The sequence below is a fragment of the Glycine soja genome, chromosome 3 (genome assembly GCF_004193775.1).
Source record: "Glycine soja cultivar W05 chromosome 3, ASM419377v2, whole genome shotgun sequence".
NCBI lineage: Eukaryota > Viridiplantae > Streptophyta > Magnoliopsida > Fabales > Fabaceae > Glycine > Glycine soja.
Genome location: NC_041004.1, coordinates 350,598 through 370,100, shown reverse-complemented (window position 1 = coordinate 370,100; position 19,503 = coordinate 350,598). Strand labels below are relative to the sequence as shown.

The 19,503-nt window shown below is 29.9% G+C and overlaps 3 protein-coding genes across 3 annotated transcripts; 2 read left to right on the top strand and 1 right to left on the bottom strand.

Moving 5' to 3' along the window:
* Window positions 1-1,764: 1,764 nt before the first annotated feature.
* On the bottom strand, window positions 1,765-3,591 carry LOC114405693 (calmodulin). Its single transcript, XM_028368153.1, has 2 exons — window positions 3,343-3,591; window positions 1,765-2,409 (listed from the first exon to the last, which is right to left on the bottom strand). Exons 1-2 carry the CDS (start codon window positions 3,416-3,418, stop codon window positions 2,036-2,038), a joined length of 450 nt encoding a protein of 149 aa, XP_028223954.1. The 5' UTR covers window positions 3,419-3,591; the 3' UTR covers window positions 1,765-2,035.
* Window positions 3,592-7,248: 3,657 nt separating this feature from the next.
* Window positions 7,249-11,178, top strand: LOC114405602 (alpha-L-arabinofuranosidase 1-like). The gene is made up of 17 exons (XM_028368058.1): window positions 7,249-7,389; window positions 7,500-7,554; window positions 7,680-7,885; window positions 7,977-8,098; window positions 8,193-8,346; window positions 8,441-8,510; window positions 8,742-8,887; window positions 8,977-9,022; window positions 9,194-9,246; window positions 9,346-9,490; window positions 9,588-9,706; window positions 9,808-9,879; window positions 9,971-10,074; window positions 10,316-10,372; window positions 10,526-10,724; window positions 10,841-10,984; window positions 11,080-11,178. The coding sequence occupies exons 1-17, from the start codon at window positions 7,249-7,251 to the stop codon at window positions 11,176-11,178; spliced, it is 1,932 nt and encodes a 643-aa protein (XP_028223859.1).
* A 4,187-nt stretch (window positions 11,179-15,365) lies between these two features.
* On the top strand, window positions 15,366-19,155 carry LOC114405601 (alpha-L-arabinofuranosidase 1-like). Its single transcript, XM_028368057.1, has 17 exons — window positions 15,366-15,512; window positions 15,629-15,683; window positions 15,804-16,009; window positions 16,090-16,211; window positions 16,311-16,464; window positions 16,558-16,627; window positions 16,866-17,011; window positions 17,118-17,163; window positions 17,361-17,413; window positions 17,508-17,652; window positions 17,787-17,905; window positions 17,999-18,070; window positions 18,180-18,283; window positions 18,396-18,452; window positions 18,539-18,734; window positions 18,808-18,951; window positions 19,058-19,155. Exons 1-17 carry the CDS (start codon window positions 15,366-15,368, stop codon window positions 19,151-19,153), a joined length of 1,932 nt encoding a protein of 643 aa, XP_028223858.1. The 3' UTR covers window positions 19,154-19,155.
* The last annotated feature ends 348 nt before the right edge of the window (window positions 19,156-19,503 follow it).

Genomic DNA, 19,503 nt, shown 5'->3' with positions numbered 1-19,503 from the left:
TATAATTAATCTCGTTATTTTTCTTAAAATTATTTGTAAACTTCCTGTGATACTCTACTTATTTTACGCATATATTTAATTGGTGTAATTTGTTCTAACTTAACCAATGATATAAAATTCGAACCTTGATTATGCAGCTAGACAAATATTCAGTGGTAAAAAAAAAAAATTAAAACTTTGCATAAAGCGCCATTAGATGCCACCCGTAAGGTTTGCCATATTGGGATCATACTCTCTAGCTTTATCTCCTTCATACATGACCAAAGTAAAAGTAGAGGGACCACTTAAGTGGGATTCGAAATTGATTTGATTCGTCTGTTTTTGCATTCTTCAATATTTTTGGACAAAATATGCCTTACATAAATCTACCGATGAAAATGGGTTTAAGATTTGGGTATTAATATTTTGTATGTTTTCCCTTTAATCTTTGCAAATAAAAAAAATGATATTATGGTTCATTTTATGGATTGTGGAACCAGGTTAATTTCATGGTTGGAAATATAGGATTTAAGAGTGAAGGAGAAGAAAGAGGTCAGAGTTTAAATATCTCATTGATATTTCTAATAAAAAATTAATAAACTAATATTTTCGGATAAAAAAGAAATGATGTGATTAAAATGGTGTCGGAGGGCCTAGATGTTAATGAACTAATGAAGTTGCATAATCCACTAAATGTTGAGCATTGTACTTGAGTTGTTGTTTGCCGCAAATATTATTTTTATTTTTATATGTTAGTTGAGGTACCATAGGTATTAGCTACTAAATTCCCTAAGGTCTACATATTGTTACTTTGTTATTGCTTTGCCTATATTGAAAAGTGCAACGGAGGTGAGAATGTTGAAGTGGAAGCTATCAATATTGTTTTTGGTGAAAATAATGCTAATATAAATAGTGAAAATGTTTCATATAGGCATGGAGAATGAAGTTGAAATAAGTGAATCTAATGTAAATCGAGTTCTAGAACATGAGAGTAGTGAATCTAATCGCAAGAGTGGTGATGATTTCGAGTTTTTGAATATGAGCAAGAAGATATCATGGTGATAAGGTACATGTACATTCAGTCATTCAGATGATGATATACAAGACATGGGTATTTGGGCAGGCCATTTGTTTGACATACTAGTGGGAAAGGGAAAGAGGATTTTGGTTTGTTGATGTCTATCTTTTAGAGAAGTTCTTATAGACGCTTTTATACATGAAGGATTTCAAATTCTCAGACTTAAAAAATGAGAAGTCTAGGGTGAAAGCTAAATGTACTGTTGAAGATTGTCCATGGTGTACTCATGCTTCTCTATGCCCGGATAGACTAACAAATAAGATCAAAACTTACAATGTTGTACACAACTACATAAGACAAACCAAAAACAAGGATAAGGAAGCTACTTCTGCTTGGATTGCTCAAAAACTTGAAAGCAAACTTAGATAGGATTCTAAAATGTCATATGCTGGAATATAGGTAGAGTTGATGTAGAAGTAGGGATTGGAGCCTAATGTTAAGGACAGTCATTGATGAAAATAGGGGTTTGAATCATAATGTTTATTCCTCTTCAGTGAGTTGTTTCTAAAATAAATCTAGGAAGCATAGTAAAATTAGAATCAGAACTTGGAATCTATAAAAACCTAGAATTCAAAAAGGCGATACGTATGTTTGGATGCAATGAAAAAATGATTTGTGAGAGGATACCAACCATGGTTTGGTATAGATGGTTGTCATTTCAAGCTTCCTTATAGAGGGGTTCTTTTATTTACTTGAGACAAAAAAAATTAGGAGCAGAAGAAAGCTGAGTTGAATAAACATCAAGCACTTGAGACACAAGTCACAACAGAAACTAGAAAGACACCATTCCACCACAATTACTATTAGCAGCAGAGCTTTCCACTAAATGTCGTTTAGATTGAATTCAAAAACATCAAATAAAAATCTAGAAATAAGACAGTAATGACATTAGGCAAGGACTAGGTGTACTATATCACAAGTTCAACCTTGTCATTTTTTTCCATCAGTTCAGAATTTAGTGGAGATGGTGTACTACCATCACTTGGCCATCATGACCTTAACAAACTCCTCGTAGTTTATTTGGCCGTCGCCATCGACATCAGCCTCTCGAATCATCTCATCAACCTCTTCATCAGTGAGCTTCTCCCCAAGGTTGGTCATCACATGGCGGAGCTCAGCAGCAGAAATGAACCCATTCTGGTCCTTGTCAAACACTCGGAACGCCTCTTTCAGCTCCTCCTCAGAATCAGTGTCCTTCATCTTTCTAGCCATGAGGTTCAAGAACTCAGGGAAGTCAATGGTGCCATTCCCATCAGCATCTACTTCATTGATCATGTCTTGGAGCTCAGCCTCTGTTGGATTCTGACCCAACGAACGCATAACAGTCCCAAGCTCCTTTGTTGTGATGCAACCTACAATCAGGTCACACACCAAGTACACATCAAACAGAACCTCACAATTTAGCACATGCTTACAAGTATTAATCATATTCATAGGAATAGATGCCACAAGTTTCAATTGCTTCTGCAATCTGCATAAAAATCTTCCAAATTAGTTTTGATTCTGAATTTTCTGATCCCTTCTTCCCTTGGATTAAAAAAGAATAAGAAAGAAAAATCTTATTTTGTTTCTTTGGTAAAGATTGCTAGTATATTTCACGGAAGATAATCTTTATTAGTTGCATATTTAAGACTCGAAGTCAAACAACCTTACCAATTGATCTACATGCTCTGATTATTTCGTTCTTTAAAATATCTCATAATTAAAATCTTGTTAAATATTTAAAAAAATGAGATTTTTTTTTTTCACAAATAACAACTTAACAATTAAAATCTTCATGATAAAAAAAATCTATAAAAAGAATACAATGTTTTAATATAATATGAATCATAGGCATCAGCAAGACCTAGAGTTCTTTCAGCTTGCAATCATGTTATACTTGGGGTATTAATGTTGGGATGTGAAACCAAAAAGAAAGCAAAAACAAAAGCAAAATTAATAAATTGTTTCCTTTAATCTTTTCTTTTGAAACAGAAGCACTATAAATTCATATGTATCCTTTTCTCTCTGTTTTGTTCTGGTAACTTGAACCAAAAAAACATAACAAAACAGAAGCTAGCCAAAAATAACAACAATAAATTTATTTTATAAAAAAGAAAAGAGATCTAGGGAGGAAAGGAACTAATTATAACTAAAATGATGATGGTAATGAAATAAATATGCAAAGGAAAATAAGAAAAAAAAAACAAAAAAAGATGTGATAGAGATTCGAATGGTACAACTAACAAAAAAAAACTAACATATTAACAACTAAAATTTGCCGTTAAAAAAAAATTGAAACATACCATCGCCATCCTTATCGAACAAACTGAAGGCTTCCTTGAACTCCGAGATCTGTTCATCGGTGAGTTGATCTGCCATTGTGATTGGAAATGATCGCTCTTTCTTTCTTTCTTTGAATGGGTTTAATTTTTCTGAAGAAAGAGAAAGAGAGAATCGAAGAAACTGCAAAAAAACAGCGTTTTGAATCTTATTCCGACCAAACTTGCCTTTCTTATATCGATGCCACCAACTTCTTTACCATAAATAAAATTGACTTGTGTCCCTTTTCTCCTTTGACCCTTCAAAAACTCCTCCCAAATCATCAAGATACTAAATTTACCATTAAGCCCCTCATTATACTTTATTATTATATGAGGAATTACACTGAAAAATGAAAATATCCTTTTATAATACTTACACTTGAGAACATGTTTGTTTTTTTTTTAATTATTTTTGTTTTTAATCCTTACCAATTATGTTTGTTTTATTTTTTTTCAAAGTACTTTAGATGATTGTTTAAAGTATTATCTAAAATATTTTAAGAACAAAAAATAAAACAAACATAGTTTATAAAAACTGAAAATAAAAAAATAATTTTGCAAAAAAATAAAAAATCATTAAATTGCAAAGACAAAAAATGTATTTAAGCCTTTTAAGTTATTTAATTAATTTGGGCATCAACCAAGGAGTGAAAACACTTAAATGAAATCAACATTACTGATTTATGAAAGTGTTAGATATAAAATAAATTATGTTGAGAAAAAAAAATATCTAACTTTATGCATGTTCACTAATAAGAAGAATTAGTAGGTGATACAAGATTATGTCATCCATGATCCAGTCTAGTAATCGTGTGACACATAGATAAATTTATATTTTAAATTGACTAAAATCTTTTAAATTAAATAATAATATAGTTAATTCTTGTTAGATCGTTATCATGTATATTATTCATTTAATTAATATTTTTTTTATCATATATGATATAATGATCTTAAATCACCTAATAATTTTTCTTTTAACATAACTAATTACGACATCTAACAATAAATATTTTATACTATTAACATGATCACAAAAATAAAAAATACTTGAATGAAGTTCTATACAAAAATAGTATTTCAACTTTCAAAGTTAGCATTTCAAATTTTAATTCAACAAAAAAGAAAAAAATATATATATATTTAACATCGGTGGGGAGTATCCATACAAGGAAAAATTGTCCTTGAGCCTCCAAATCTGAGGAATCGGATCAGTAAATTGGCTAGGAATAGACAAAAGATGATGGAGAAGCCTCACTGCAATCTCATCAGCACCATTACAAACAATGACTCAAGGAGTGATCCACATCATCAGCCACAGTATTCACGACATCAGCACCTCCAAAAAGCAAATTATTGCAATTGATTAAGAAAAACCATACATATCTATTTGAACTCCATAAATGGTTCCTCCACCAAATCCTATCAAGAGTCGTAGCAGGAAACCACATCTACCACCATCTTCTCACTCTTTAAATTCATCATCAGTTGCTGGAAGAAAAACTGATTGGTCATTTACACTATACTTTGTCCAAATATTCTTCCCTAGTGGAAGAAAAAAAGTAAAATATTATATATCCTCTTTTCTTTTAGTTTATGTTTTCACATTTCTACTGTGCTTACACATTTTTATTGTGTTAAATTTAATAACTTAATAATTTTTCTTTTTATATATGCATTGACTTGTATAAATAATATTAATTAAAAAAAATATTTATTTATAAAATTATTTAAATTTATTGTATATGACTTTTAAGTAAAACTATTTTAATATATGATGTATGTATTTGAATTAAATACTCGCTAAAAGAGATTTATTATCTTTAATAGGGTTAACTAAGTAAGGTTGTCTCACATGAATAATACTTTTGTTCTCCATAATAAAAAAAATAAAATTAACTTAAGTTATGATATTATTTTGTTGGTAATTTAAATATGCTTTAAAGAACAATATAGTTAATAAATTAATTTTAATATAGTGATTATATATTTATATACAAAATTTAACAGTACTATATAAATATTAATCAACACAAGTTATTAAACATATAATCAAAATATTATTTTATAATAAATACATTAAAATTAGATTTAAATTATTTTTTAGTATAGAAATTTCAATTTCATAATATGGTTATTTTCAACAAAATATTTATTTATGATATTGTTTAAAATTATTTTATACATTTGAATGAAAATGATGTTATAGGATTTTAAAATAAACAAAACTATTTTTAAGTCTCTCTTATGCATTTATGTTAAATATTCAAAGAAAAAACTTTGGTTTTCATGGTGATCTTGAGCATGATTGTCTCTTTCGAAGGATATTTGTAGTCTTTACATAAAAAAATTATTTAAATTTATGATATTATTGAATCTTTGGTATGCACTTTTTAAAAATATTTAAAGAAATAATTTTGTCGCCCTTAATGATCTTGAGTATGATTGTTTCTCGTGTGAATGATATTTATAGTCACTAGCATAAAAAGAATTAAAACTATTTTAAATATTATTAATTTTTTATGTGCATTTGAAGAAAGAACTTTTTCGTCACAGTGGTCTCGAGCATGATTAGCTCATGTGAATGATATATTTGTAGTCTCTATGATAAAGTTATTTTATAATAAAAATATATTTAATGATTTAATTTTAAAGATAGAGTTAAAATATTATTTTGTAATAACTATATTGACTAATAGAATTTAAATTAATTTTTAGTATAATTTTTTAATCTTATAATATAAATTTCAATCAATAAAATATTTATTTATGAAGCTGTTTAAATTTATTTTATAGGATTTCTATGTAAAAATGATTTTCTATATTTCAAAGTAAAAATAAATTTAGTTAACTAAACTATAATCAGTTTTAACAAGAAATGAGTAATAAGTAATTATATATATATATATATATATATATATATATATATATATATATATTATATATATATATATATATCATTCAATTAATATAATAATAACAACATACTTTTATATAATATTGAGCATATTATTATTTAAAAAGAATAAGAGAAAGAAAAAAAGAACTTCAAATAAGAAAAACAAAATAAAAAGGGAAAACGCTAAAAATTAAAAACAAAATGAAAAACATAAAAAAAGAAAAAGAAGAAGAAGAAAGAAACGTAACAAAAAATAAAAAGAAAAGAAAAAATGTAAAAAAATGAAGACAGAGAAAAGAGTGAGAAATGGAAGAAATAAAAAATTGGGAGGAAAAAACTTGCTAAAAAAATTAACATGTGGCATAGGAAGGGGTTAATTTTCTTAGAGTAGATAGATAGATGCCTATATATTTCATTGTTCAATGCATTTAAAATGAACTCATAAGAGGATCACAAATAATTTTTTGTGGTGTAAAAACAGTTGTGATTCACTCTATTCATTTTGAATAAATAAATTATATATTAATTAAAAGTTTATTTAGTAGAAGAAAGCCAACATTTATGTTATCATTTCAGTATTCCTTATACTTTTTGTCATTTACAGTCTGGATTGAGTTGTTTATGAACGGTCTTTGATACATGTGTTTAATGAACATTTTAGTATCTTTGATATTGTTCGAAAGGGTAGGCAATATGAGCCATCCATTTCCTCATTTAGTTTTTTTTTTATGCAATATTGTTTTATTTACGAAACTTGAACTATATCCAAAGAGAATTAAGGAAGATCTCCACTGCGAAACTTGGATTTTTTCTTTGAAATAGATCGAAATTAAAACAATTAACTTTTTAAGATTTTATTTCCATCTGCACCAAAAGAATTAATTTGTTAAGATTTAGTCTTATCGGTCTACTTTGTTGTTATCTTCCTCACTTGTTCCTCTATAAAAACAAGTTCAAAGAATCACTTGGAGTTGTACTAACAAGCAACTATGTCTCTTTCTTTTAAGATTTTTCTTGTTTGCATAACGTGCTTCACAGTTTGTTGCTTTGCAGAACAAACTTCAACCTTGATCATTGATGCTATAGCTACGAGAAAAATTCCAGATACTTTCCTTGGAGCATTTTTTGAGGTAGTCTACTAAATTGTTGTTTTGTAGATTTTTAAGTATGATTTTTTTGAAGTCCATTAAGTTTTTAGTCTGTTTTAGCGCATTTCAAAAAATTGTTCAATCTTTCGCAGGAGATCAATCATGCAGGAGCTGGGGGATTGTGGGCTGAGCTTGTGAGGAATAGAGGTCATTTCCATGCTCTTAAAGTTTTTCCTTCATGCTGTTTGGACACTTATGCACAATGAGATTTAATTAACATTTTCTAGGATTTTTTTTTCTTAATTTTTGTTTGTTATAAATTTCTCTGTCAGGTTTTGAAGCTGGAGGCTCCAATGTTCCCTCAAATATTTATCCATGGTCTATTATTGGAGATGATTCAACCATACTTGTCTCAACTGATCGTACCTCTTCCTTTGAGCGAAATAAAGTTGCATTAAGTATGAAAGTTCTTTGTAATGAATCTAATCCTTGCCCATCGGGTGGTGTTGGCATCTCAAATCCTGGTTACTGGGGCATGGTAAGTATAATAGTAATCTTAGTTACAATCTTTTAAATTTTTAATAATGAGCGAAATATTATTTCTGATCATTTCTAATTTTCGTAAACAGAATATCGAGAAAGGGAAGAAGTACAAAGTAGTCTTCTATGCTAAAGCAGATGGTGCAATTAACCTAAACGTTTCATTTGTTGGAACGGAGAAAGGTGAAAAGTTGGCTTCAAATAACATTAGGTATGCTTTTCAATTAATTAGAACATATAGAGACTATATATACATTGTATTATATAAACCTAATAGATTAATTATTGGTCAATTATCGTGGCAGATCTTATAAACATAATGTTACAAATTGGACAAGGATGGAGGTTATAATAGAAGCCAAGGCTACAAATCATAATGCAAGTCTTCAAATAACAACAAGCAAGAGTGGATTTGTGTGGTTAGACCAAGTGTCTGCAATGCCCTTAGACACATATAAGGTATATATGCATGATGGCATTGGCAATGCATTTTTTTCTTTCATTCTTTTCTAATAACTGTCTCACTTAATTAATTAATCTTCTCTTGACACAGGGTCATGGTTTCCGAAAGGATCTTTTCCAAATGGTAGCAGATTTGAAACCAAAATTTTTCAGATTCCCCGGTACATTAAAATTCTATGTTTTTGAAACTTAGGTTCGATTATAATTAAGTTATAAGGTTCTATGGCTAAAAAAGAAATATTGTAACTAAATGGTAAATATATTTGTTTTTTTTTATTAGTCACATTCCAAGTGTGTATCCATACAAGTTTTGTGAATTTAGTTATGCAAATATTAAATAGTTTCTCTTAGACCTACTAATTTTATGTTGAAACTTTGGCATGCATTATTAGGTGGGTGTTATGTTGAAGGAGATTATTTAAGAAATGCATTTAGGTGGAAAGACACAGTTGGACCATGGGAAGAGAGACCAGGACACTATGGAGATGTATGGAATTATTGGAGTGATGACGGATTTGGTTTCTTTGAGGGCCTTCAAGTAGGGTTTCCTTTTATAAACTCATGCATATATGGATATTTAATTTTTCTTATTGAATTGAGAAATCGATCTATTTGTTTCTCGAGCAGTTAGCTGAGGATCTTGGTGCATTGCCAGTGTGGGTGTTTAACAATGGTATATAGTTTCTTATCTTAACTAAAATTTTGCTAGTCGAGAATTTATAGTAAAAGAGGATTTTCTGTAACAATATATTTTTTTATTTATTATAAACCATCGTTTCAATATATACAATAACTATTTTATTTATTTATTTTAGATTTCTAATTAACCAAATATTTTGTTTAGGTATTAGCCACCACGATGAAGTCAATACATCTGCCATCGCGCCTTTTGTGCACGTATAATTTTTTTTTCATTTTATGCTTTATTATTTTTTAAATTTATTATTTCTTAATTATAATATTTTTTTTTCTATGTATCTTTCCGTTAACTCACAGGAAGCTCTGGACGGAATTGAGTTTGCTAGAGGTTCTCCCGAATCAAGATGGGGATCTCTTAGGGCTTCCATGGGACATCCCAAGCCATTTGACTTGAGAATTGTTGCAATTGGAAATGAAGATTGTGACAAGTTTAACTACAAAGGTACGATTTTCCTTGTTTTTGACATATTTTTTTATAGCATATTGAGTTAATTAGTTATCATATTTCATTTATTGATATATTAATTTCGTTTTTCCAGGAAATTATCTTAAGTTTTATGATGCCATAAGACGTGTTTATCCAGATATTCAAATTATTTCAAACTGTGATGGCTCTGAAAACCCTTTAGATCATCCGGCTGATCTTTACGATTTTCATGTAACATTTCCAAGATATATAGTTCCAAAAAATGTTAATTTTCCTATGTTAGTTTGATCAATTGAATGTTATCCTTGTTAATATATATTTTTCTATACTAGATTTATACAAATGCTGAGGACATGTTTTCGAAGTCTACTAAGTTCGATAATGTATCACGATATGGTCCAAAGGTTTGATTAATTAATTTTTTGATTAAAATATTTATATGGAGTATGCATAATTGTTTTGTACTCAGATAAATGCCTAACATCTTCTTTACAGGCGTTTGTGAGTGAGTATGCTGTTTGGCAGGACGATGCCGGAAATGGAACACTTTTGGCTGCCGTGGCTGAAGCTGCATTCCTTATTGGACTAGAAAAGAATAGGTTGGATTAATTTTTTTTATGGATAATTATTAACTTTTTATTAACAGAAAATGTTAAAATCATAATCATTTTCTTTCTGTTTCTCCTTTTACAATCCAATATCAACCCATCAACCTTATAACTCTTGTTGGTTAATTAACTTTTAACTATAGTTTTATTCCTTAAATTTTATGAATTAGTTGGTGTTACCTTGAGTTAAACAGCATTACTTGTGTTTTTAATTATCGGTTTTTTCTTACAGTGATATCGTCTCCATGGTCAGCTATGCACCGCTCTTTGTAAACGCAAATGATAGAAAGTAATTCTCCTATGCTTTGGTCTAGCCTAAAAAAATGATCATTTGTTGTTGTCTTAGGTTAATTTCATCATTATTATTAGTATTATACCTTATTTTATGATATGAATAGATTGAGATGGTTTGAAATCTATTACTATATATATATACATATAGGTGGACGCCGGATGCAATTGCATTTGACTCTTATCGGCACTATGAAACTCCCAGTTATTGGGTGCAATGTCTTTTTATTCCTTCGAGTGGAGCAACTTTGCTTAATTCAACACTCCTCAGTTCTTCTAATAAATCCCTTGCTGCTTCTGCAATTGAGTACACAAACCCTGCAAATAAGAAGAATTACCTGAGAATAAAGGTAATTGATTCTCTTAAAATTTCATTAACAATGAATTTAAAATAAATTTAACTTAAAGATAGATATATAGGTACTAAGCTAAACTCACCTTTTGAATTAATTAACATATATAACAGGTGGTAAACTTTGGAGATCATACAGAGAACCTTAGAATTTTTGTAAATGGATTGGATTCAAAAGTGCAACAATCTGGATCAACAAAGATAGTGCTCACAGCGCCTAATGTAAGAGAAGAGAATTCTTTCTCAGAACCAAAGAAGGTAAAATGATCTAATTTATAATTATACATAGGCTGGATAGATACATCTATAGAAAGATCTTATGCTAATTTGTTTTTGGTTCATTTTAAATGCAGATTGTGCCACAACACACTTCACTTGAGGCTGCAAGTGAAGACATGAATGTTATACTTTCTCCTTACTCAGTTACATCATTTGATCTATTAATTAAGTAGATAATGGAGGAATGTTTTTTTCAATCAATGGGGATATTAGAACTCTAGTGACTTGTGTATATAATCTTTTTTCAAGAAATAAACTCCTTCTCTCTTGATGCTAATAGTCTTTGCCTCCCTTTTTATTCACTTACTATTGATATCAATTTGAATGTGTAAATGAAAATACCACGAGGTGGAGATTATTAAAGACAAATAACTGTTTCGAAAGGTTTAAAAGAGATTGACAAAAAAAAAAAAAAAACAAAAGACGACATCCATCAAATTTTAATACTGTATATTAATCTGTTGCAATAGTAATTGAAAACCAACTACAAAGAAAAAATCTATGATTCTTAAGAACTAATGTTTTTAAGATATTGATTAATAAATTAAAAGATAAAATATTTATTGCAAAAATCATATATAAGAAAGAATAAAATATTCAACATTTACTTTATCTACAGATAATATAAAATTAAACCAATAATTGATCGATGTAATAGTAATGAGGTGGTTGTCAGTATTAAATTGTAAAGAATTTGAATATTCATAAGCATTTAGGATATGTTTGGTTTAAGAAGAAAAGTGAAAGAAGAGAATATGAAAAGAATGAAAAGCACTAGAAACTACTATTTAGGTTTTTTGCCTGTAGAGGAAAAAATAAAAGAAAAAGAAAATTATAACTTTTTTCATTTTCATGGTTGGTTGTGTAGAAAGTTTAAAAAAAAGTCGTGTACGTGACATAAATACCCTTATATAATCTTAGGAAAATAATATGTTTGAAAGATTTTTTTCTTATAAAAAATATTTTACTTTTTTCTTTCACTGTAAAAGAATATTCTTTTATTAAATATAGAAAATGACAGTTCTATAAATTGTTCTACCATAATAATATAATTAATCTTTCTCTGCTCTTAATTGTTTCTTAAATTATTAATTTTTTAGTTAAAAATGTTATGTTGTTCAATTTTTTTAAAAACTAGAGGATTAATTTGTTAACATGTATACCCTCTCCCCTCGCCACCAAAGTACCAACCAATAGGTAAAAGTGTGCCAAACAATCTATTAGGAACCTACCACTTGACCCATATAATTTAAAAACTAGAAAACTGGATACAATCTTACAAACAACTAGAATTAACTATTCACATTATAAAAACATGATCATCTACACATTGCAGAAGTAATAAGGACTCAACTAAAGAAAAGTTACCCTGCGAATAACATCAATGGCATCTTTTTCAGCTTTTCCACGCCTAACCGTTTCTTTACATGCATCCTGTTCTAGTTGATCACGGAGACCATCATCCATTAATTCCTCCATCATAAAGCTCAAACTGAAGTAAGACACCTTAGTAGTTTCTGAAAGAGGAAAAAGTATGCATACCAGTGCATTAGGAAATGATTAATTAATGAAGAAGATCCTCATTAATCAAATTTGGGGTCAATGAGAAAACTGAAGGGGGGAAGCAGGAGCCTTCAAGTTAAAATCCCTTCTGAAGAAGAAACAGATTCAAGACTCCTCCTATGCCCATCGATAGTCCTTACTCTAGGAAACAACTCTTGTGCTGGATCAGTTAGTTTTACCCTAGCACAATAGATTGGGATCTCAAGGTTTTTTTTTTTTGTTTCTTTGTTAGGAAGGAGAATTGAACCTAGCTATCACCTTTTCTTCCAGTAGCAAGAGTTTGAACAAAAAAATTGGGAGAGCCAAAAATAAGATTTTAATAAAATAATTTATTCATAATTTTTCTATTTTATAATTTTGTATAAATTTTGAGCATTTTTTAGTTTTTGTAAAAAAAATCTTAAAATAACTTATTATGTAATAATTTTCTACTAAATTACTTGACCCATCATACCAAAATCCGACCAAAATATTTTTTTATAGAAAAAGTAAAGTCGAGAAGCTGAGAACTAAGAAGAAAAAGAATGAGAGAATAAACTATCAATTTCATTTTTAAAGTATTATTTTCTTTCTTAAATAGCCTCTAAAGTAAACAAGTCATATGAGTAATTATTAGAAATCATACTAAATAGTGTTGAAAAGTCCTTCAAAGTAATTTGTAAACATTAGTAAAATATATTGACATAGGAATGAAATTGATGAATATTCACATATAAGTCCATGTAGCCACATATGGCCGTGAAAATGGTTGATCAATCCACCCATAGTCTCACATATAATCAATAACGAACATACTAAACTCATCTGAATAACCATTCAAACTCATCAGCCATCACTCAGAAGCACTCGTGAACCAAGTTAACCAACCACACACACCCATCAGTCCCTCAACATCAAATCATCTACCTCATTTTCTATTCACCACCCGTGATCCAGTGAAACATACTCATATATTAAATAGTACGTTTTCGAAAAGTTTGGGGGGTCATGGCTCCCCCCTATTTCTGAAAAGTTCCGTTCCTGTTTTCTTTCTTCCCTTTTCCTTTTTATCACCCAACCAATCTTTCTTTGTTAGATTGGGGTCTCAAGTTAGGCGAATGCCCAACTTCAGAGTTTGTCATTAATTTGCTGCACCAAATTAAGGAGATGCAACTTCTACATTCCCTCTACCCAAAACTGCAATCCTTGAGTTGATATAGTACTTATATCAGTACCAAAGAAAAATCAAGACACAACTATATAGCTTTCTCTAAAATTACATTTATCTCCGTGTGACACCATCCCTTGTACTTCAGAAATCATCTCTATTCATAACACAACATACCTTGTGTGTATGAGGTAGCTTTTTTTGTAGTATAATTAAGGTGCCACATTGTTGATAACCTTGGCCGAAACCCTTGACAATGACAAACCTTGATTTCTTTAATTTGAGTTTAGTGGACAGTTATAACGTGGTGTTCTTGCAAGGAAGCTTTAGTGACATGTATAAGAAACAATAAAATATGTGAAAGAAAAAGCAAATGGGAAGGAGATGAATACAGAAACTAGAATTTTAATGATGACAAACCATTAAAAAACAAATCTCACGTTATACTAAGGATTACTTTAAATGTTCTTAATTAGCCAGGACTATTTAAATTTGGAAGCATGAAGAAAGAAGCATATGTGGCCTACATAAATACTTTTTTGAACAACTGTTTTTTTTTTGCCAATAAAATTATAAGTTGTTGCCATGTCATCCTTTTTGTTATCAACTTTTATTTATTTCAATTTAAACCTTAACTAATCTTAATTTAGAATTATAATTATCTTAATTTATTATTTTAAGTACATTTCAATTCTCTGAACCCTATTTTCCTTTCCCTCTTCAATTCCCACTGTGTAAGTTCTCTTCCACCTAGCAAGCCGAGCGCATCACTATTTGTCATCTATATATATATTTTGTCATTCTAATTTCGTTTATACAATATAATGGAACATCTCCCCTCAATATTAGAGGGATTTTCAACATATATGTATAACAACATAAAATGTATCCCCCTCAATGTAACCTTAGTTAATAACAGTGGAGGAACATATAACAATAAAGGAATTTTCGGCACTTTATATAGCCGTCCAAGAGGCACCCTTTGTAACCATAATAACAAGTCATCCTATAATAAAATGAAGCCTCCATGATGCGCATCTTGTATCTCACCAATGCACCAGAAACATGCCATGCAAATAAGGAAACTGATCTGATTGAAGTTTAAAATAACAAAGTGATGACATGATAACAACTTAATAATTACTAGTGTTGGTTTAAAAATCAACTGTTCCAAAACTCCTAAAATTTGAAGGAGTTTGGTAGAATTTCTCATTAAACCCTTGCAGCCAACACCACCAGATTATCTCCCAATCATTCCTGTAAAGAAGTTAATCACCAATGCAGTATTTTATTTTATTTTTGACTGCCACCAATCTAGTTATATACTTATATCTACCAAAACAACAGAAATAGAAGTGTTTTTTTATGTAACGTTTTTAATATTAATTATAAGAGTTTAACTAAAATATTTATTTAACATAATTTAAATTAGAATCAGTAATTTTAAATTTCAAACCGGAACAGAAAGTTGAGAGATTCTTTGAAGCAGACTTGAAATCAAAATAGTTGAGATATCATAAACAGAAAAGCTAAATTATCTTAACTAATTTGTTATTTTAATTTCTAAACTAGTTATTTTACCTGTAATCTCCTATTTTCCTCTATAAATAAGAGAGAAATGGAATCATTCGGAGCAGAATGCAAACAACAATGTCTCTTTCTATTAAGATTTTTTTTCTTCTTTACTTGAGCTGCCTCACAGTTTCCTGCTTTGCAGAGCAAACTTCAACCTTGATTGTAGATGCTAAAGGATCTGTGAGAAAAATTCCAGATACTTTCTTTGGAGCATTTTTTGAGGTTATAGAGTAACTTTTTTTGTTTGATAGATTTTAAAATAATATGATATTTTAGAGTCGGTGAAAATTCTAGAGTGTGTTATAGTGCAAATGAAGCAATTGTTCAATCTTTTGCAGGAGATCAATCATGCAGGAGCTGGGGGATTGTGGGCTGAGCTGGTGCGGAATAGAGGTCATTTATGTGTTCTTAAAATTATCTTTCATGTTTGGTTTTACACATGCAAATGCTCAATGCATGAGTTCTTAAAATTTTCTTACTTTCCTTTACTAAAAAAAAAATCACTTTGATCAGGTTTTGAAGCTGGAGGCCCCAACGTTCCCTCAGATATTTATCCCTGGTCAATTATTGGAGATGATTCAACCATACTCGTCTCAACTGATCGTAGCTCTTGCTTTGAGAGAAATAAAATCGCATTGCGTATGAACGTTCTTTGTAATCAATCTAATCCTTGCCCCGCTGGTGGTGTTGGCATCTCAAATCCTGGTTTCTGGGGCATGGTTAGTAATCTCACTATTTTTTTTAAAGAGCAATATATGAATTATTTCTGATCATTTCTAAATTTTCTTTTTGTTATCAGAATATTGAGAAAGGGCAGAAGTACAAAGCAGTCTTCTATGTCAAAGCACGTGGTGGACTTGATCTAGACGTTTCGTTTGTTGGATCTGAGAGAGGTGAAAAGTTGGCTTCACAAAACTTTAGGTAAGTTTTTCAATTCAATTAATTAGAACATATATCCTTTAGAGACTACATTGTATTTACAAAACTAATCGATTAGTAATTATTGGTCAATCTTGGTAGAGCTCCCGGACATAATATTTCAATGTGGACAAAGATGGAGACTATATTGGAAGCCAATGATACAAATCGTAATGCAAGTCTTCAAATAACAACAAGCAATACAGGAGTTGTATGGTTAGACCAAGTGTCTGTTATGCCCTTAGACACATTTAAGGTATATATATATATATGATCGTTGACAATTCATTTTTTTTCTCAATTTCTTTTCTAATAATCGTTTCACTTAATTAATCTTCTCTTGGCACAGGGTCATGGTTATCGAAAGGACCTTTTTCAAATGGTGGCAGACTTGAAACCAAAATTTTTCAGATTCCCTGGTACGTTAAAATTCTATGCTTCTAAAGCTAGGTTTAATTTGATTTACATTTATAACATTTTTTTATTAAAGGAGATTTATAACATTCTATTCTATTCTATTTTACGAGACTTGTTAATTGTTGTATGTTTTTTAGCTCCATTCCACTCTAAAGAGTTTTTTTTTATTTTTTTTTTTAGAATTTGATTATGCAAACATTAAATATCTTCTCTTAGACCTAATATATTATGTGTACATAGGTGGCTGTTATGTTGAAGGAAATTATCTAAGAAATGCATTTAGGTGGAAAGACACGGTTGGACCATGGGAGGAGAGACCAGGACACTTTAATGATGTATGGAATTATTGGACTGACGATGGATTTGGTTTTTTTGAGGGACTCCAAGTAGGTTTTCCTTTTATATAAATAACAAATAACAAATAAACTCATATGGGTATTTAATTATTTTTCCTATTGAATTTAAAAACTGATCCTTTTGTTTCTCGTGCAGTTCGCTGAGGATGTTGGTGCATTGCCAGCATGGGTGTTTAACAATGGTATAGCTTGTTATCTTAATAGTAGAGAATTTATATTCTACAAAAAAGATTTCCTGTAACAATTTTTTCAAAGTAATTCTTTTATTAGAAGCCATGGTCCGTTGAAAAAATATACTAGCTACCATAAATCCTTCTGATAACAGTTATTAAAATTTTTATTTAGCTTGTCTTTCTAATTAATCAAATATTTCGTTTAGGTCTCAGCCTTAAGGACGAAGTTAATACATCTGCCATAGCACCTTTTATCCAAGTATAATTTCTTCCATCTTGTTTTCATTTTTTTAATTCGTATTTCTGAATTTTAATAGTTATTAAAAAATCTATATCTTTTCGTTAATTAATAGGAAGCTCTAGATGGAATCGAGTTTGCTAGAGGTTCTCCCAAATCACAATGGGGATCTCTTAGGGCTTCCATGGGACATCCTGAGCCATTTGACTTGAGAATTGTTGCCATTGGAAATGAAGAGTGTGGCATGTCTAAGTATCAAGGTATGCTTTCTTTATTTGATTTTTTTTCTCTCGTAAATATATATATTTTTAGGCTGCTTAAAACAATAATGTTTGGTAGAAGAATTAATAATGAATTAGTATCATTATTTTATTTTGGTATTTTTGTTGTCCAGCAAACTATCTCAAATTTCACACAGCCATAAAACAAGCTTATCCAGATATTCAGATAATCACAAATTGTGATGGTTCTGAGAAACCGTTGGATCATCCAGCTGACCTCTATGATTTTCATGTAACGTTTCATGATCAGTAACTTTTTAATTTTTTTAAAAATTTTCTTGTCTTGTGAATGATATGTTTGTTAATATATATATACATTTTTTAGATTTATACAAATGCTAAAGACATGTTTTCAAAGTCTACCAAATTCGACGACGCACCACGATCTGGTCCAAAGGTTTGATAGTTTAATCATTTTCATCAAATTACTCATGGAGTATATAATGATTATGCTCATGGGCATGCATGTACGTAGAAGCTCAACTTTGATTCTATTTCCTTTATAGGCGTTTGTTAGTGAGTATGCTGTTTGGAAGGATGATGCTGGAAATGGAACTCTTCTGGCTGCTGTGGCTGAAGCTGCATTTCTTATTGGACTAGAAAGGAATAGGTTGGATTTATAACTACAATTTTCCAATAAATTTTATTCTATGAACTAGTTGGTGTAGCACTTTGAATTATCATAAATTGCTTATGTTTCTATTTGTTGTTTTTTTTTACAGTGACGTCGTTCACATGGTCAGTTACGCGCCACTCTTTGTAAACACAAATGACAGAAGGTAATTTTATCACACTTTATCATTTAACAATCTAACAATCATCTTCTTTTGTTATTGAGATTATTATTTAATTTCTATTACTACAGGTGGACACCGGATGCAATTGTATTTGACTCTCACCAGCATTATGGAACTCCTAGTTATTGGGTTCAACATCTTTTTAGTGCTTCAAGTGGAGCCACTTTGCTTAATACAACACTTCAAAATTCTACTGACTCCCTAGTTGCATCAGCAATTGAGTACACAAACCCTGAGGACAAGAAGAACTACTTGAAAATAAAAGTAATTAATTGATTTTTATATTAATTGAATTTATTTATCACAAATATTCACTCAATTGGAATAACTTTTGCAGGTTGTAAACTTTGGAAGTGATCCCCAGAACTTTAGGTTTTTTATAAGTGGACTGGCTTCAAATGTGCAGCGATCTGGAGCAGCTAAGACAGTGCTCACTGGGCCTAACGTAAAAGAAGAGAATTCCTTCTCAGAACCAAAAAGGGTAAAATCTAATTTATATATATATATATGTACATAGCTGGATAGATATAGGTCTATAAAAAAAATGCCTTATATATATGTTTGTTTTTGGTTCATTTTAAATGCAGGTTGCGCCACAACACACTTCACTTGAGGTTGCTCATGGGGATATGAATGTTGTACTTTCTCCTTATTCGGTTACATCATTTGATATATTAAAGTAGACAATGAGGAAATGCCTTAATTTCAATAAATGGGATGTGAGACTCTGGTGAAATATATCTCAATAATAATTTTGCTACTCTTTTTCCCTATATGTTGATATTTATTACTTTACTTTCCATCCAATTAGTTTTCCCTTTTGATCCATATCTATTTGTAAAATTTAGTGGAAAGAATTAAATTGAATTAGTTTTAGAAATTAGAAAATTAAAGAAGTGGAAAAAAAATTAACGAATCAAATCAAACTTAAACAATAAATTAAAGGATAAGAAAATTAATTTAACCTACGAAATTGTGTCTACAACGACTAAATCTTTTTTAGTCTCTGCAATATTGACCGATCATAGGATAA